The sequence below is a fragment of the Eucyclogobius newberryi genome, unplaced genomic scaffold, assembly GCF_026437365.1.
Source record: "Eucyclogobius newberryi isolate DKJ021-1_F unplaced genomic scaffold, fEucNew1.0.hap1 SCAF_9, whole genome shotgun sequence".
NCBI lineage: Eukaryota > Metazoa > Chordata > Actinopteri > Gobiiformes > Gobiidae > Eucyclogobius > Eucyclogobius newberryi.
Window position 1 is genome coordinate 31945316 of NW_027316532.1, and position 20145 is coordinate 31965460.

At 40.1% G+C, this 20145-nt stretch overlaps 2 protein-coding genes across 6 annotated transcripts in view; both read left to right on the forward strand.

Annotated features, from left to right (window-relative positions):
* agbl4 (AGBL carboxypeptidase 4) overlaps nt 1-20145 on the forward strand; it is a 227709-nt gene that overhangs the window by 165085 nt on the left and 42479 nt on the right. The window lies entirely within an intron of this gene.
* bend5 (BEN domain containing 5) lies at nt 1755-12623 on the forward strand. Of its 4 annotated transcripts, none has more exons than XM_072439460.1 (7): nt 1756-1851; nt 1984-2042; nt 2989-3119; nt 3600-4071; nt 5854-6002; nt 7419-7632; nt 7735-12623. In XM_072439460.1, exons 1-7 carry the CDS (start codon nt 1781-1783, stop codon nt 7929-7931), a joined length of 1293 nt encoding a protein of 430 aa, XP_072295561.1. In that variant the 5' UTR covers nt 1756-1780; the 3' UTR covers nt 7932-12623. The 4 variants fall into 4 exon arrangements, with proteins under 4 accessions (XP_072295560.1, XP_072295561.1, XP_072295562.1 ...); XM_072439461.1 differs by having other exon boundaries at nt 1759-1860; XM_072439459.1 differs by having other exon boundaries at nt 1755-2042.

The following is a 20145-nucleotide window of genomic DNA, read 5'->3' on the forward strand; positions in this document are numbered from 1 at the left end:
TGAAGTTCTGATAATGTTTGTCCTCCTCTCTTATTGAACAAACATTCATCTCACAGGCATTTTCCTACCGCACAAAGGTGTAGGGTGTGTGTCCATCTTTGGGATAAAGATGGACACACACTGTAATAACTCCAGTTTCAGTGGTGCTATGACGTGTGGCGCTGCAGTCTGATTCCATCATCAGCATCATTACTGCTATTATCCCGTGTCTCCCTTTAATGTGGACTAATGGATGACCAATAAAGATAGATGAGCCTGGCAGTGTGCGGCTAATAGGCAAGACATGATGTCTGGCTTGTGTCCTGGAGCACATCTTTTACCATCAACTTCAGCCTTTTATACAATAGTGGAAAATAATCCATAAATACCAAATATTTACACTTATTCCTTTTCATTTACTTGACTACATAGAACATATTTGTAATAATTAAATTACCACAGTTAACTTTCCTAGCCAAAAGTCTGGTTTCTGTCTCCACAAATTCCGATAATTTGTGTGTTGTCCGTGTTACAGACATGTCAATATGGGCGGGGGGAACACACAAACACACACAGAATACTTCTGCTGAATCAACAAGCAAAGCACTTAATCTGAGGTAAAATAATTTAGCTGGGAAAGATATTTAAAAGGATTTTTGGGAGAAGTATGCCATGAATCAACGGCTATAACTAGATTGTCCAAAAATGTGACAATTATCAGAATGTATGTGTGTGTGGTCTCAGACCCTCCTACATTCAAACAGAAAGTAGAAGGTAAAAGTGTAAGACTTGGTGATGTACTTGGTGCTAGCCCATGGGGAGACTTGTACACAAGCACAGCTGAAGCCAGTGCAGAGACCTGAGCACAGGACTAATGTGATCTTACTTCCTGGTTCAAGTCTGGGCCCGAGCGGCAGCGTTCTGGATGTACTGCTGGGCTATTATAGAAACAACCTGATCTATTTTAACCAGTTGGATCATTTCTATCATCTCAATTTATGACATTTCAATGGTGATAGAAGATCTTAGCTGTTTACAACAGCAACGAGTAAAGACACTTTTTTGCGATACGAATATTGTGTCAGACACCATGTATTGCAATACTTTAATCATCTTGCCTACATTAATAAAAGGTTACAGTGAATTTGGCAGGATGGGAGAGAGTGAAACTATTTACTATCTACTGCCAAACACTATGACATGATCAAATACTGTAAAAATTTACTTCTATGTGGTTTTATGTTACATGTACATGTGTTTGCTGACTAAGTTACAGACAAAACTCCTGTCGGCATCAGTATTGTTTATAGCAGCTTTGGAACTGATTGAAAGAATAAAACTGCTTGTGTTACAACCTCAGCCATTACTGTGCACCTGCATGTTTACAAAGGTCAGGCTGTTTTATATTTACTTTCTAACTTTTGGAAACTTCACTTCTAGTTGAACAGTTTTATTATGGGTAAAGTATTGCAATACTTGTGATTAATATTGAATCACAATACACTGTGTATTGCAATATATATTGCATTGGGCCCTATGTATCGTGATCTTATTGTTTTATCAGCCTAGCCCTGTTATTCTAATATAGGCTAAATAAAGTTCAAACAAACGCTTGTACTCTTTGACAGTCAACATCCTGTTTAACATTTGAATAAAAAACGTATGTTAATAAAGAGCGCAAACTTTTAATAATAATGATGTTAATAGTTCTGCTGTCTCGTCTATTATTCATGCCTAAATGATCCTCCGTGATGATGTGGACCAGGCATGAGTAGCCGAGCACAGACACTCACAACCCTCTATGTGTATATTTTTTTTATACTTTGTGAGGAAAAACTGTCAACCATATCCAAAGTGCAGGACCAAAGATAAGTAAATAATGTATGCTTTTGTTAGATTCTTTGAAGACAGTATGTGCTACGCGTTACCGGTTTCAAACGTGGCAGACTTCAGACCTCTGCACAAGACAGATTTTGATAATCAGAAGGTGTATCTGGTTCACAGAACAGAGGAGAATGGCAGCGCAGGCCAGCCGTGCCAAGCTCACATTCTTGCCCTTGCAGGTAAGTTGTCCTCGAAACTCGTTCCTAGTGGTTGTTGTCTTGCTTCTTGTTTCGGCTGAGTTAGCAGTGACAGTGTGCGCACTACTTTAAATCTGTTATAACGAGTTGTTCTTCTGTCGGTTCTGTCAAGGCGTGATCAGCTGGAATCTGACACTGATAACACTGTTCTCGCCCGTGACTAGCATGATGTGCTAGTGAGATATGCTCAAATAAGTTTGCGTTGTTGTCACGCCGTGTCAGCCATTATTTATGCTTCTCTGCTTTATATTGTTAGGTCGAAAATGTCTGCGGTGTCCAAATGGAGCGTTGTTTGCTAAATACGTGGCAGGCAGCGACAGTCTCTGAAGGCGCTTGTTTACAACATAAAGCTAATGCTAACATGCTTTGCTATTAGCGTTAGCATGTTAGCACCGACACGCTACTTACAACAGACAAACGCAGACGTGTCACTTCATTAGAAGCGCGTGGGACGCATTGCTAAACGTTTGTTATCGTCTGTAATGAGTGGTTAACGCGCTCTATTGATACGTATTTATGGTGTCATGTGGTTTACAGTTAGCCTGTTAGCTTGTTAGCTATCCTATCAGCTGGTTTGTGCCATTGAGGAAAGGAGATGCGGTGCTGCAGTCATCTCTGTCATTGATCGACGCAGACAACGCAAAGTAATGCTGTTTCAGTCAAATGTCTACTTTTTTCTAATGTATTTAGGAGAATGAATATGTTTCCACTTTTAGTCACCATAAGCTTTCCCAATCGAACTATTTTTAATGCGTCTTAACGGAGCAAATAATAAAACTTCCATAATTAGGTCTTGGGTACCATCTGTACATCAAGATGCCACTCTGACATGTAACATACAAACGTCAGATTGTCTGATAAATGTATTCTTGCATTTATTTTGCATTTATTTTTATGTACACTATTATAACGTGTTATTCTTCTTCAGACACTTTAGAAGATTTTGAAGACGGAATAATGCAAAAGAAGATGAAAATACCCAAGATGTCTATTAATAATTCAGGAATTTCAATTGAGAACAACTTTGGAGAAGACCGAATGCCACTCAGACATAAAAAGGTAGGACATGCCATTGTTTTGTTTTGCTCTGTTTCTCACATGCTTGTGTTGACATGAGTTACACAAGTGTGATAATATTGCCTCCATGTACATTGTTTATATATTTATATTCATGCTCCACTTGAAATAACTGTCTCTTGGGAGGTGTGTTGTCTCAGTTCGACCAACTTGGCTCACTGCCAAAATCTCTTCCACTATTTTTACCATATGCTGGATTAACACAAATTCAGCACTCTGGACAGCTGCCCCTTCACAGACAAATCCTCTGAGCGGCTCATCAAAGAACTCAATGACTCCGCTCCTCCCAGTTCCTGTTGATTTACAGTCATAACAAACTGTTTGCTACCTCTCAGACTTCTAACTTGATAATATTCTGATATCTTGAAGTTCTTATGAAGATTGGTTTGCATATTGTATGCTATAGTATTGTGATTGTTTTAATGAGTTAATAATTCATATTTGATCATTTACGGTGTCTAGGCCCTGTCTCAGGACCACTCTCGTCCCCTCTCTAACTCCTCTAAGAGCCTGGCTGCCGTAGTGGCTCGCCTTGAAAGGAACGCTGCAAGCTCCTGTGTGGAAGGAGAGGAAGACCTGGATGACGAGCGCCTGGCTGAGGGAGATGACGCTGACGATGAGGATGAGGAGATGGAGTCTGAGCAGCAGAGACACTATCATCATCACCAGCAACAGCATTTAGACACAGACTCTCAGTGTGTGTCTGAGGTGGCCCCTGTGGTCCCCAGAGTCCTGTACGAGGAGCTGGTGCACAGCTACAGGCAGCAGGAAGAGGAGATGAGGAGACTGCAGCAGGAACTGGAGAGGACCCGCAGGCAGCTGGTGCAACAGGCCAAGAAGCTGAAGGAGTACGGCAGCCTCCTCAATGAAGTCAAGGAACTGAGAGACTTCAACCGCAGGCTACAGGACGTCCTCCTCATGAGGCTGGGCAGCGGTGAGAAACGCATACTCCTATATCATTTATATAGTTATTCACTTTTATTTAACTAGTTAAGAACCCATTGAGATTGAGACCCCTTTTTCAAGGGTGATCTGGGGCAAAGGGAAAATATGACTACACAAATAATGAGATATGTCTGTGCTTTTAAAAGTAAATTGTTTTTCTTTGTAAAAGAAAAAATATTTTGTAAAAGAAACTATAATATAAATATAAATTAATTTATATTCATATTATATTTTCTTTTCACAATTAAGAAAAACAAATACAGAGTTTAGCACAGACTATTTTCATAGGATTCTCTTTCTTTGTCTTTGTTTATTTTTTTAATTGCTTGAAAACCCCTAAACGAAACTAGTTCTCCCAATCTCAAGTTCACTTAAAGGGCGTTCCAAGCATAGGACAAGCACTCTTTTCCCAGTCAGCACTTACACGGGGCACTGACGAGCAGTACATATCGCGTGAGCACAGTGCAGCATAATCCACCACTCTGTGTGTGGACACACAAGTAGGTTGGTGCACATTTACATACGTTATACACTGATTCTGATTCTAAAACATCCAATGGGTGAACCTCCTGGCATCCAAAGAAGGCCAGAGAGCTCACAGTGGTGGATCAGCCTTCCACAACCTGTGTGAATCTCAATGCACAGTGTTATACAGTATCCAAGGAGGAGAAGACATAGAGAGCATCGCTATAATCCAATAGAGGCATAAAAGTGGCAAATACCAGATGTTTGAGCTTCAAGCTTTATTTAGATAAAAGAACCCAAATTTATCCTTCAATTTATTACTCTTAAACCCAACTAATGACACTTGCATATGCACATGCATGACGTTTTCAAGGTGAACAGAGGAACTGCATTATACTGCAAGTATTCAGACCCTTTCCATTTTTCACTCTTTGTTTCAATGCAGCCCTTTGCTAAAAGTTAAAAGTAGTTGAATCTTTGAGGAGCCTTAAGTAGTTACAGGTATATTGTTCCTTCGCATTGTAGCCACTTTCAGTTCCACTCTGAATATTTTCGGGAAGAGTCCGGCAAACAATCTAGTTTCTTTTTGACTACATTACAATAGCAGCAGCATGTGTTTTGTGAGTGACGTTTTTGCCACTTAAGTCACTGTTTGCGAGGAAAGAAAAGGCGGCAGTAACGCTCCGGCTCCTCCACTTTTCCCTTTGGTGTTAGTATCCATGACGACAATACATGAGAATTGTAGCATGCAAACTTTTAGATTTGAGACAAGTTTACCCCTGACAGTAATAATGTGCAGTACAGGAGACAGGGCAGTGAATTCCGTATGAACTGGATTGAGACAAGAGTAAGGCCAATAAATTATTTATAAAAATCTACCAAGACTATTTGATTACAATGATTATAAAACAAGCAAAAGGTAATTTGAATATCCAGATGACATTGTAAACGGCTTACCTATTAAACAAATTGACTATATGCCAATAGTTATTTTAGGCTTTATATATATCTGGCATTAAAATGTTATGAGCTTCCACAAAGAGCAGCAGTAGCTGTGACTTCGATTAAAATAGATAAATACCTTAACTATCCAAAGTGCAAAAAAAATTGAGATTTTTTTTTTTTTTGCCATATCGCCGAGCACTTCCTCGAACCCCATCCCTTTTTTTTCAATGAGTCCAATTTTGTGAACGGCCCATTCACGAGCCACGAATCACTTAATTGATAAACAGAATCTACTTGAAGCCTCAGATGAGTTCTGTAGGTGTGAGCTTCCAGATTCACTTTCTCTGTTGTGCCTCTTCAGAGCCTATGCATGACAATGGAACTCAGACAATCAAGGCCGAAGTTGTAGAACCCATTCTTGAGGTTCAGGACACATGTCGAGAAGAGGCCAACACCAGCTCCAGCTACTCGCCCTCTCCCAGGACAGTCTACACCTGCAACGATGGAAAGGTCAGTCACTGAAGACGCTGTCGTTTTTAGACTGATGTATGACATTACTTCTAGAGACGGTGCATGCAAGGATTGCTGAATCAAAATTATTCCCAAAAAATCCAAACAACGCCAACCTGTTTGCTTTTACAATCAATCAGTCAAACTTTATTTTAAAAGTTATTTTCCTTCAAAAAATGTAATACAAAGTTATTTACAGTGCCATCCATCCATTTTCTACCGCTTGTTCCCTTTCGGGGTCGCGGGTGACTGGAGCCAATGACTTCGGGCCTTAGAGCCACTTAGAGATCATGTGATGTTGGTCTGATCCGGGAATCGAACCTATGATCTCCTTCTTGGAGATTACACAGGCAAGAGCGCTAACCACCTTTGCCACTGTGCACCCAGTGCATTCAAAGTAATTCCACATCCCACCCAACCTCGCCACAACCGCCTGACCCACACAGCAAAACATCCTGACCACAGACACACAAACACACACACCCTCATGCACTCACACGCTGATATACATGAGACTGAGGAGAGATTTCTACATTTAGATATACATACTTACTTGTTGTTAGGCTGCTTGAAGTAAATTAACTATTGTTTGCCAAAGCAGCAAATTCTGTAGAGCCTCTCCCTCTTGTTCAGGGGTTGTGTATTTTTCTGCATTTAATTTTCCAAACACTGCAGTCTGCCTTGATAATTATACCAAGACTGTCCCGTCCCTGCAGGTAAACATTGAGAAGATTATTATTGCTCCTGCTAGCCAGACCAGAGTCATCAGTGTTTATTAGTCTGTTAGGTGTTCACTCCTCCACTGCTGTAACTTAACCCACGTCCTGTTTTCTGACAGCGGGGAATTGGTACTACAAGCTTTGGGGCCTGCAGCCCCTTCAAGTGTGAAGAACACTTGCAAATTAGAACTCTCCTGCATTAGGGACCCTATATTAATTATTTGCACGAGAGGAATTTATAGTGACTGACAGGTTAGCCCAAGTGAGAGAGCGAAGGGGAAAGGTAGTAAAGTGCGATGGCGCTGAAAGGAGAGCTAAGTGGAAGCAACAGGGAGGTAGGATGAAAACAATCTCTAAGTCTAACTTAGAGCAGTGCGAGCTTGTCTGCTGGCTTCTAGCCTATACAACCTTAGCAACACAGGGAAAAGCCCTTTGGATGCCGGCCTAAAGACTTAACATTGAGAAGAGGGTGGAGCCAGAGCTCAGAGTCACACATGCCCCCTGCTGCATTAGCTCACGGGGCAATCTGCTCCACGTGTGTGCTACAAACTCTGCTGGAGAGAGCCGCAGGTTAACTGTGCTAAGATAATTCAGACTACAAACGACCATGAGTTCAAACCATTGTCTGTTAACCCAGTGGATTCTTTTTATTTAGGCATGTTTCTGTTTTTCACACAATGACTCACTGTCCTTTTAGGTCCACCTCGGTGGGGGGATCTGGGTTGAGGAGGAGAAGTGGCACCAGCTACAACGCACCCAAGGAGACTCCAAGTTCACCAAGAACCTGGCTGTGATGATCTGGGGCACTGAAACGCTCAAGAACCGCAGTGTGACTGGTGTGGCCACCAAAAAGAAGAAGGATGCCCTGCCCAAACCTCCACTTTCTCCCAGCAAACTTAAAATAGTCAGAGGTATGATTCAAAAGAAACTTTCTTTTGGATCTTCATCATAAAATGCAAATAGATGGATGTGCAAACGGAAATAATGAGGTTTTCTATGTTCTCCGTTTCTAGAGTGCCTGTACGACAGAGTGTCTCAAGAGACGGCTGACAGTGGAGAGATCACACAGAGATTGTCCAAAGTGAACAAATACATTTGTGAAAAGATCATGGACATCAATAAGTCCATCAAGAACGAGGAGCGGCGAGAGTCCAAGCTGCTTATCAGACAGACAGTCAAGATGGAAAACTACAACTATGATGGCATGTAGTGACCACTGTGCTCAGAACCTTCTACCCAAACCGCCCTGGATTGTGACTCAGCGTGGTGGGTTTGGGGAAGTTTTGTCATCTTTTTTTCATTTTTTTTTTTTTTACAACATTGGCTTGGTTTTTAGGCAAACATGTTATGGCTTGAGTGCTTAAAAGTTCCCATCCCATTTTGTGGCGCACAATATGGCAGCAGACAGCTTTACCCAGCAGTCACTAAACGTGAACTGTACAATGTGAAGATGGATGAGTGTTTGATAAGCTGTGAGAGGAGCAGAGGTCTGCTGTACTGGCCCGTTGAGCTATGTATTTTGTCCTGAGTGATAAGATGTGATTGTTAAATGTATTATTGTTCTGTGTCAGAACATACAGTTTTAAACTTTTAAAAAGTACGTCCCTATTGACAAAGTCTAAATCTGTCCTGAAAATGATGCTGCCTTTTTAAAAGGTCTAGAAGTAAACAGTTGGAGGCACACAGGGATTGTCTGGGTGTGTTTTTGGTACTTTTCACAAATGGTCATTAGGGTTTTTAATATTCAATTAGCCATATTTTTTCTCAAAACTTGATGTTAATGCTTTGAGAGATTATAATATTGCCCCATATCCCATATATGCCCTTTTGGTTTTAGAGAGCACAATCATGCCCGTGTGTTCTGACTGGAAGTTTACTGTTAAATACACTGGTGGTAAATGTGTGGTATGCAGAGAGGCCTTCAAGGATGCTAAATTGCCCAGGGATTGTGTTCCCTGAGTGGTTAGTAAGCTGTGATTGTAGATGTATAGAAAGCTGAAGCACTTTGCAGTGAGAATGTGGAGAATTGAGGTACTATTGTGTGATATACACTCACACACACACACACACACACACCATTAGACTGAGCCAGACTGTGTTCTCCTGCTGTCAGACGACTCTGCAGCTCAGGACAAAGAGGACAGTGTGTTGAAACCTGGGCAGCTCTGCACAGCCCAGGTCATCCTGTATGAGAGCAGTGGTAGCTGTGGGTAAAGCTGTCTGAAACACCATTTGGCTCTTCAAATTGTCTGGGCCCTGTGTTTTTAAAGCACGCTACTCAAGACAAAGTAAGGTTGCTATGTCACTCTTTTTTTTTTTTTTTTGAGCCACACCACCAGAACTTTGAAAACAACCCCCCTCCTCTTGATTGTTTTGATCCAGAAAGGTTTGTGCGGCTCTTTGGAGGCTGGAACTAAATGCGGCAGATTGAAATCTCAACTGTGACCTAGCTGTGGCTAACTGTATCTGAGCAGAGCCTTTCCTCATCACACTTGCCCAAGAGTTTGGCTTTGTTTTACTTCCACTGTCCCTTCTCTGTCTGTTTTTTTCTTTCTTCAAACCAGCCTTTTACTTTCCTGTGTTCTCGGATGTTCATTGTACATAAGCGACGGTTTCTTCTTCAGTCCATTTCAGCTCTTATTGGTTTACTTTCTCTTCATTTTATACTTTTTTCATTTTTATCTGGATTATTTTGGTTTCAAGCACGCTATTATGTCAACATGGTGACATTTTTACTATAGAAACCCAAATGTCATATCTAAAAACCCTTTTGACCGTTTTACTAAATTAAGCCAAATTAAAAGCCACCAGGTCAGATTCTGTCTGAGTAATAATGATCTATAAAACCATTGTGCTTGTGGCACTGAGATGCAGTAGTTAGATCAATACAAATCATTGACCTAAAATGCACTTTACGGTTGTGGGAAATTCGATGCTTTTTAAAGAAATGTGTTGTTTAATATCTTAAATTAAGGCCTAGCAATCAATGTATTATCATGAAGCACCTTAGGCAAAAATATGATGTTTTGTATGGCAAAAATAAGAATGGGGCCACGTTGTCAAATCAATAGGCTCTTCAAGTATTGGTACTTTACTTATGAATAATGTTTGGGGTGTTTTTGGCTCCACTTGAGCCCCCTGAACAAATATAATTACTGTTAAATGCAAAACTTGGCAAATTGACAAAGTGCGGCCATATTTAGCCTTGTGAGTCCAAAAGATTTTGTATGTTGTATGAATTGTGCACAGTGACTGTAATGTGTGCTTTAACTTAATGTGTCAAGATGCTGGGATGTGTAGATGATTCTGTAGAGTTGAGTGCATATTTTTACTATGAAATGGTAACGTAAGCCAAAGTATTAAATGCTGAGATCAAGCGGTGCTGACAGAGGGAGGAGCAAGGTTTGCACAAAAAAGCCAATACCAATTAATAATGTTGACAATGGCATATTCTATATGATATTTAATGGTTTCTTCTAGTGTCCCTCTTACAGTGTCCCTTAACTTTTGTTTTCCCTGTGTAAAGGGTTTACGTGCATAGGCATGTGTCAAAATACATGCAGCTCAAGAAAAAAGCAAAGAATTTTGCTGTGCAAAGCAAGCTAGCTTTCTGATCCGTCTTGTATTGTAATTGTGTTTGTTTCTTTGTTGTTCAATGCCAAAAGGGGGTGTGGTTAAAGTAATGCTTTAATAGCATTAATAGAGCTATTACATTGTGTGAAATGTCAACTTGTTTTTCAAATCTAGAATCCTGGAGTGAAATTAAGCCTAATCCTTTAACTAAAACCATCTTTCGAGGATGAGTCTCTATGGAAGCCCACACGTTTTAACCTAGATTTTGCCTAAGCTGCAATGGCACAGCTAGTCTCTAAAATCTCTAAATGTACAAATGTCTTGGAGAAGAGCCGCTTAGTGCGTCAGTACATGGAGCAGTACAGGTGAAATCAGTGAATTGTAGACGAGTTTGACCTTTGAACTCAATGGCAGAGCTCTTAGACGCTCACTGCCAAACTCGAGTAGCGATAGGCAGGAAAAGTAACCTCAGTGACACTGTGGCCCCTGTCACTGCCACATCTTATTCCTGACATTTCTCTGGACTGGATTTGAAAGTGCACATGTATCAACAGGCTCTGGTTTGAACAAACACAACACTCTGGTCTTTGAGCCTCAGATACACACTTGTTGTAAAGGAGAAACTGTGGAACAGACTGTTAAGGCTATGTAGAATAGTCTTAAGCTATCAGTAACTTTGTATACAATCCACAAACCGGTTCTACTTCATCTAACTTCACCGTCCTACCTCATTGTTACTCTGGTGTTTGTCAGTGACTGTAAACTATGTGTGTATAGTATAAAAAATATATAGAAACGTTATACCTGATTACTCTCAACATGTACAGCTTATACAACTTGTAAAGCACCTCAGTACACAATATCATTCTTTAGGAAAAATTGGTTTTATTACTTGCTTCTAAATGCTGCTGTACGGGGGTGTCTGCGGGAGGGTCGTCTCTGGGTATATATCTCCGCTCTTTGCTCTGTTGTGCAGTTGAACTCGGTGGCTGTGTTCTGTCTCTGTATCGCATTCTGAGATTTTTACTGGTTGACGGTGCTACCAGCAAACAGTTCAAATGTGATCTGTATCTCGGACCTCAAATGGTGCTGTTTTTCTATGTTTTTATCCTCATACACCTCTCTGTGTTAATATTCAGGTGTGTCGACTGCTACCGTCCCCTCAGCTTAATCAATATGTAATGACAAATTTTCAAAGCCAAAATCTTAAGCTAAATGATAACCCTGCTCTTATTGTATCTGCTATATGCTATCCATCCAAATATTGTAGATAGTTTCTTCTATATCCTCAGCTGTGAGTTTCACGAGTACCTCAAACATGTTCAAACATCTGCTTCTATTAAACCTCTTGTCTACAAATACCCTACCATTGCAGAATATTTAGATATATGCATTTTACTAGATCAGGTTACAGTCTATAGTTCACCAGATAAGCTCACTTTGCGTCTAGTCTAATGGATACCACTGTTCACTAGCGATAAGTTGTCTCTGAATTTGAATACATCTTGCAACATGGAGATTCCTTTGGCAGCTTCCAGGTTTCCTCCAAAATCCTTTGCAATCTGGTACTTTTTATATCAAATGTAAACTGTGCTCAGGATTGTCTAAATGTGAGCTTAAATCATATACACGGCTGTACAGAGGTGGCGCCAATGGAATCTTTCTCTGTCTTCTCTGTGTTGTCCCTTTGTTTTTTGTAACGATAAGAGGAAACGAGCTGGGGAAATCCTCTCTACTGTGAGCAGTGTGTTTAAAAAAAAAAAAAAAAAATAAGAAAAGAAAAGAAAAAATACATGCACTTAAGCCATTTGTTGGACTGTTGCTTTGGTCCAGGGAGAGATTACGTGTGTGTGTGACTTTCTATGCAGGTGTTGCGTCGTGATCACCTGGTACCACATCACTGTTGGGTGAAGGGGAGTCGGGGAGAACCTCTTTGAATGTGTCTGCACAGCCTTGAGATTGTGAATGAGACAATGGCGACATGACAAATCCATGCAGAACTTGTACAACATGTTAAAAGTGACCAGATTCGGGGGGGGTGTGGCTTTAACAGGGTTCTTACTGTACGGTGTGATAATGTGAAGACATTTGTAAGAAATGCTCCCTCACCCACTTATAGCCTCCCAAGGCGACCAAACAAGAACAGAAAATGTGATTAGTATTTGCCATATAAGAGTGTACATGTCTTTGCTTAACCGGCAACACCTCTGCTAACGCGAGCAACTCCTTGACGCTTAGCATCCTGTTCTGTGTATCTCTTGCTGCATTCAGGAGCACCTGTTCAATGTATAGAAAAATAAATAAATAAAACTTTTATTCAATCATTAAACATGTTCTGTGTTTTTATTATTCAGTGTCTTCTGGATGTCTCCACTGGGAAATACTTTACTGATCAAGTACAAGATTATGACGTCCTGGTTTCAATGCACTGGCGAACATCGTATTGTTCTAGCCTCGAGATGAGAATCTTGATAACGACATTCAGATGATATTGTGTCAATGCAACAGAAATGTGTTAAATATTAGCTGAGCTTTAATCAGAAAAATGTGAATCTGAAACTAACCACGTTCCACCTATCAACTATTTTCAGACTTTGTAGCATTTTTCACTATAAACAATGAACTCAATATACATATTTTCCAAATCGTCATAACAACATTCACGCTATTATCTACATTTCTATATAGACTTAGATTGGAGCTTTTGATTCCATTTGTGTTACTTGTTGGTAATGTTTTCATCTTAACCTGAGTGGCCATAATGTTATGCCTGATTGTAACATGAAGATTACTCTCAAAGACTTCTTCGACCTTGAAAAAACATGCTGAACACCAGCTGTTATTTTGTGCATTGCATTTCCATCCCAATCTGTATTTTTAAGAAAAGTAAATGGAGGTTACAACTGAGCAATAGCTGGGAGCACACGTCTCACACAACCCTTAAAGGTGTTAATTTTCTTTACCAAATTGCCCGTTTGCCAGGCTTAAAGAAGTCTTCTTTTCAAATTGATGGTCACGGATGTCTAATGGGTTTCGTAAAACCTTCATGAACCCAGGCTAATGCAAATTTCCCAGCACATTGCAACCCAGGAAACCTAATTTAAATGGCAAAATTAAAAAGAAGAACTTACTTTACAATAGAATTTTAGACACACAAAATACTGTGGATCCAACTTGACACAAACTCTTTTTTCATGGTGACAGATTTAATCTGATGCCTTAGAATGATATCTGTTTTGACCCTCAGTCATCCAGGTAGATTCCATAGCAAGAGAAAATTGAATTCTGTCAACCGGACAAAAGTTTTCTCATCCAATAACTTCTTCAGTTGCTGCTGAGTCAACTGCTGAGTCACTGTCATCTGCCTTAAATTATTCTTAATTATCTTTGTGTCAACAAACAGCTCCATATTTTAGGCCAAAGTGGGGATTCCTGTAGGTACAACACTTTGTAATCGATGGCAAAATTCTATTATGTGTAATACATAATACCTCTCAAATGTCTTCATAGGCAGTTCTATTGGAAAATGGCTAGAAAAATATAAAAATGGTGTACTTTCAGTTTTATTATTATAACTAAGCATACCTCAATCTACAGAACGTTCATGATGTTCTTGATTGCTACGCACTAAGTATAAATGAACCCTTCCTCGATGGCCACTTTATCACTACTGCATCCATCTATTCCCGTCCTTTTTTCACATTTAAACGACTCCTCCACTCTCTCATAGCATGTTCCTCCCTGTCTGCGGCCCTGATACATTTCCATACATTATTGCCCCTGTAAGCAGAGTGTCATGCGCCCAGGCTTTTCTCGCAGCCCAAGGGGACTTCTCAATGTCATTACCGCTAAAGCCTGCCACATGCCTGTAATGTATTGCCGCCTGTCTTTATTGGCACCGCGATGATTCAGTGCTGGTGATGATGGATTAGTTGCGCCTCGAATCGGGCCGGGCTCACAAAGTCCACTGTTTGACGCATAAACACTGTGTCCTCCTCATACGCTGCAGTGTTCCTCCAGACATACAGTATTTAAGTCACATACAGTCTAATGAATAAGTTCATTTAAGTCATTTTCCAGGGGCTCTCATCCAGACACGGAGTATGCGGCAGCAGCGAGTGATGTATGGCAGTAATGGAGTCTCTTTATGGCTCTGTTAGTGTTCTGAATGCAAATATACCAGCTTTTGAGGCCCGTTTGAGAGGCTTCACGGAGAAGGACTTCAACAGTTGTACATAAAAGGTGCACTTTTCTGTTTAGGGTCCGCCACCTTCTTGTCGCCATGGCAATGTCAGAATGGCTAGAACATGGGTGTCTTAATATTGGGCCGCCTTTTGAAACTTATAAGGAGCAGAGGGCCACAAACAACCCAACTATGTCGAATTGTTTGAATGACAAAGTGAATCATTAAAAAATAAGAAATTTGACACACTTTCGATGAGTGGGCGGGAAACGCACGCTCTCGCTGAGACTACGTCACGGGGTGGGCAGGGGAGGCAGATCGCGAATCTCAAACTAAGCCATCTGCATTTCCGGGTTTGTGAGCGGGGTCCAAGATATGGGTGAACTATTATGTTATGGGTGTTGCACAACATTATTATCAAATATACCCTTAGGGTAGACTACGAAACCAGAAAAATAGTATGATATGGGACCTTTAATATTAGGTTGGTATAACATCAACAACAACAACAATGCTTGAATTTTTCCAATTTTACAGTAAAAAGTACTTTTTTTTTTACGCATTTGGCCCCCGGGCCGTAGTTTGGACATGCCTGTAGAATGTTCCAGTGCATGGCTTTAAACTGAAAACAAAGTGCATTATTCTCTGCCTTTTAACACCACATGAGTTGTGTTGTTGTTTATTTTATTTTTTATTTTTTTAACTTTCATTTTTAGGTTTTGCGTTTGTTTACTGTTATTGGTTTTATTGTTTGACGACAAGTAAGATCAAATTGAGCATTTGTACCAATGTCTCTGTGCACCACTTTGGAAATAGTTTTGTTGCTATATAATTATAACATTGATTTGGACAACACTGAATCCAGCCACAGGGGAATTTGTGCCCAATTTAATTTGACTGATTAAATGTAGTGTAAGTGTTCAGTATAAAGCACTCTTTTCTGAACTCTTTTCTTCGTTTGTTTTAGCCCACATGACAAAATCAAACTGGACCAACAGTTTCACATCAGATCCTCAAAGCTCTTTTCTCTCTCCTCATGTAATATCCTGCTTGAACAAAAAGTTAATTACTTTGTCTCTTCTTGAGTTTTCTATCGCTGCGTTTGTTCAAATCCCTATTTGACCCGCCCAGATGCTTTGCTTATCTTGCAGTATTTCCCCCCTTGGCACCAAAATCATTCCAATAATTATAAATAACAAAAGTTTATAATTTCATCTCTTTTGTCCTTTTAGTGTTTCATAAGCTGAGCACTTATTATCTAATATTCTAAAAGTTTTAGTTTCCCATTTACAGTGATCTCATTTAATGCTGGAAGTTATGTGTATCTGCCATCATTAACTTTATTGAGATTTAATTTCAAAATTAAGCATCTCTGTTTCAGTTGAAAAGTGAAAGGGACTGCATCAATTGTGCTGTGTTTTTGTGTATTCTCTACAAACAGGATCGTCTATGGACTTTTGGCCTAAAGTTTGACTCAAGAATAGAGTGTTAAGTGAGAGATTAATGCAACATGATTTAATGTTGAATATTGAACTGTCTTTGGCTCAGTTTGGACCTTCCCCTCAGCTCGCACAGCCTTTAGTGACTCTGACTCATTAAACAACACTGAAGGATAACACTATCCATGGGTTTCAGAGTGATGAACATCTATCACTGTTGCCATGGTAATGAACAGTTCAACACTAAATATTATACCTTCTGAATGAGCAAAAGACTTATTGTTTCCCGACCCAGTTATGCCGACACTTGGCATTAATGCTCACAAGAGTTTATTTTTGACTAAAGTTTTGGCTTACGGATACGTTTAAGAACAGATCCTTTGGTTTAGACTCTTTGCTTGGAACATTCTGCAGAAAGACTGAAAATTGAGTGCTTGTCATTAAATACCTTCACATCCAAGTTGAAAGCATTGGTCGCTTCATCAATAACCTGCAAATGTTCTTCATAACCTGTGTTATTTTAATTGAGCTTGTGTGTGTGTTTGTTTGTTTGTTTGTTTTTGTTTGTGTGTGTGTGTGTGTTTGTGTGTTTGTGTGTGTGTGCGTGCGTGCGTGCGTGTGTGTGTGTGTGTGTGTGTGTATAATTAGGTTATTAGTATTAGGTTAGGGCTTTGGGACAGTTTTTACAGTGTTCTTGGGAAAAAATGATGCAGGCCAAAGTCCTCTAAATATCACGTATAACGGGAAACATATGAATGCACTGCTCCCAGTAGGTGTGTTCCTCCTTCTGGGGTCCCTGTCACTGTGAGCAGTATTTGTGTTAAAATGAGGATGTACGTAGGCTGTTTGTGTTAAGTGGATACAATCAGAGCTGTTCAACACACATCTACTGTACAGCACAAACCCTGCACATGTGAGTCCTAAATGGCCTCTATAAATGCAGCCGGCTCCTCCAATTAACAAAATTCAAAGTGATGATGATTTTTTTATTCTCTGAGCATTTAAGCTAATTATGACCCAAATGAAGCAGGTTCCAGTGAATCAGCATGGCAGGGGCTGCCAATGGCACCCAATGTCACTGTCACAGGCCGCTCCCGCCTCATCATTACAGCTGCTTAATATTCATATGCAGCAGCACTCATCGCTCCCTCTGTCTCCTCTGTCTCCTCTGTCTCAGTCCTTAACCTCACACCATCACCATCCCTGCCTCTGATGTGCTGTTAGAAATTAAATGGTCTAATTGTGCTAATGGCATCTTAATGAAAATTTAATTTAGTAAATAAAACGTGTTACAAGCTAGGATATTCAGTTTTTTTTTTTACTTCAGGGACAATTGTTAATGTCCAGTAGAGACATTCAAAGGAGCATTTGTCCTAAACATATACAGTGCTGAATTTATTTCCCTTGGCAATGTTTCTTTGATTTGGTAAATCTAAATTATAACAGCAGCCCATAGTTAGAAGTGTGTAATTACGTGATCAATCACTGCTCTGAGGCCAAGTTGCCTTTAAAACATCTTGTAGTAACACATTTCTATAATAAACACGTTTCATCTAAATGAGAACACCAGAAGTTTGTGGTTCTTCCAATGTACTTCCATTGTGTCTTTTGAGTAAGTCACCACTGCTATTGAAGTCATAACACCCAAACCATTACGTCTTTTCTTCCTTTGGCTCATAGATCAGCGTCAGCTCCTTATAAACTGAGTGGATGCCCAGTGGTTGTTATTCTGTTGTGTTTGTTGTTGTAGTTTGTGAAATGAACAACATACCTCAGACTGTTTTATGTCTGTTTATAGCTTTGTGAGTCAATCTCCCCTATTAAGCAGATTAGATTTACCTCTTTGTAATCAAAGATGAATGGTGCGTTTCTATTTGAACTTATACACGTTTATCTCCAACTCCCCCAGACTAAACAAATTAAAACTGATGAAGACCTTGAGTTTAAAAGGGAAAAAGTATAAAGTGCCCAGAGACAGAAAAACAATTACATTTTTCGTTTTATGTGGTAGCAGTGGTCATTTAGCCACCGCTCTTTATTTAAATGGTAATGCGAAACTGGCTAAACAGGCGAGGAGAATCGTTGGGAAAATAGAAGGGGGACTTCAAACCGCGGTGGGCTGTTTGAGTTTATCTGCTCGGCCCTGCTGTCGAATGGCTCCAGACCGAGAGAGGACCACTGAGTGACAAGGAGAACTCTTCTCCTCACAGTTCCACCATAATTAATTAGGTGAGATAAATCAGACCGTTTCTAACCCAGCAGCACTTGGACTTGTCCATCTTACACTTTCAAAAAGGATCATTTTAGGCAAACATTGTGATTTGAGAAATTGTATTCTTTAGAATAAGAATCTGAAAAGGTTTATTGCCATTGAACAGAATTAGAAACTTGATTTGGTGCAACATCCAAAAATGAGGGGCATGCATTTAAGAAAAACTATTTAAATTTACCATAGGATAAAAATAAAAATAGGCTGATTATGTACACAAAATGTACTGTTGAATTTACATATGTAGTGCAGAAAGTGAACAGCGAGTGAGTGATTAAATTATGGTTCAAGTGGCAGTGTTTAGGAAGTGTTCATGAGTCCAACAGCAGAGGGGAAGAAACTGTTCCTGTGGCGGGAGGTTCTGGTCCGGATGGACCGTAGCCCCCTGCCTGAGGGGAGTGGCCTCCTGCCTGAGGGGAGTGGCCTCCTGCCTGAGGGGAGTGGCCTCCTGCCTGAGGGAAGTGGCTCCAATAGTCCGTATCCAGGGTGAGAAGGGTCGGCTGTGATCCGACCTGCTCGTCCCAGAGCCCTGGAGACGTCCAGGTCCTGCAGGACCCAATGTTCTTCTCTTCAGTGAGATGTCTAGATCTTGGCTTGTCCTACAATGGTAAAGATGTTGCCTGGTAAATGACCACTCCCTCCTCCTCTCCTCAGGCCAAGGCCAGGCAGAGTCATGCTATCAAGTAAGTTTATTTCAGTGACGTGCTGGTCATGTAGCACAAAATCAAATTGATTTAACCTGATACTAACAATGTTTAGTGCTCTATTATTCTGCAGAAATCCAGAATGTTTTTTCAGTTGTTTGTGTTATTTTCCTTTCTTTATTACACGCAGACTGCTATATTTATTTTGTTACTGACCAAATGTTTTAAATGTTGGATCTCAATCACAACCATTTCACCTCAATGTCTTTGTATATTGCATAGAAAAAGCATTTCGTTTTGCCATGCCAGACAAGAAGATGCGCCCTCATCCTTGGACTCGTAGTTCAGGGGCGGATAAAGCCTTTGCACTTCAGAATTATAAATAACAAGATGTGATTCCCAACTGACTGAGATGTGGATGATGAGATATATATTTTTCTCAATCCTGCACCCTCCAAGAGCAAACTGTCACTTGTTGTCTGCCTCCATCTCCATTCTATGGCACAGAAACACTCTGCACTAATGACCTGGTGTTAATGAGAGTCTTGTTTGGAGCTGTGAGATGACCCCGGGCAGACCAAACATTCACACCACCTTCATGTTCACAGCTGTAGATGTCAACCCTGGTCCACAGTCGTCAGTGCCATAGAACCGATGGGGGAAACTGATTTTTATTCTTTTTCAAACACTTAAAACACAAAATAAAGAACACAAAGAACAAGTAAACAAGCTCGCAATATCCAATAAATAAAACTGTCAACAATTTCAATTTAAGGCCAAATGTCACTTTTTTTCCATTTTGTCAGTTATTATTATTAGTAGTATTATTATTACAGTGTATTTATATAGTGCTTTTCCATCTTCAATGCACTCAAAGCGCTTTACTAGGCAGTTTGGGTGAAGTGTCTTACCTAAGGACAAAACAAACGATCAAGTGTGTGGCTCTTTGGAGTTATGTAGTCATTTTCTTCTTTTCTCCTCTTTTTCTTCTTTTTTTGTACCTTTTTTGGTTCAGACGTTTGCTCATGGAACTCCAAAATCACCGGTTATTACATCAAATTACTGCGTGAATTACTTTACTCAAATGAGATCTTTTTTAAGGCACACTGGTTGAAAATCAAGGGACTACTAATCTATGATATTTCCTGCATTGCATCATCTAGATGTATGTTACAGTTTCATGTGACATTCATTAAAATCATCAAAGCTGCTGCGTTCCCATGCACATTACAATATCTTGTTATCTTCAATTGTTTAATTTTCTTATTGATGCCAATCTTCATGCACATATCTTATCTTGCCGGTCTTTTGTCAGT

What these genes read in the sequence shown, in the direction of transcription:
- bend5 (XM_072439459.1), top strand. Translation starts at nt 1,859, where the DNA reads ATGTATGCTTTTGTTAGATTCTTTGAAGACAGTATGTGCTACGCGTTA. An exon ending in TCACATTCTTGCCCTTGCAG is followed by an intron (nt 2,043 to 2,988) that starts GTAAGTTGTCCT and finishes ATTCTTCTTCAG; the next exon opens with ACACTTTAGAAGATTTTGAA. An exon ending in ACACCTGCAACGATGGAAAG is followed by an intron (nt 6,003 to 7,418) that starts GTCAGTCACTGA and finishes CTGTCCTTTTAG; the next exon opens with GTCCACCTCGGTGGGGGGAT.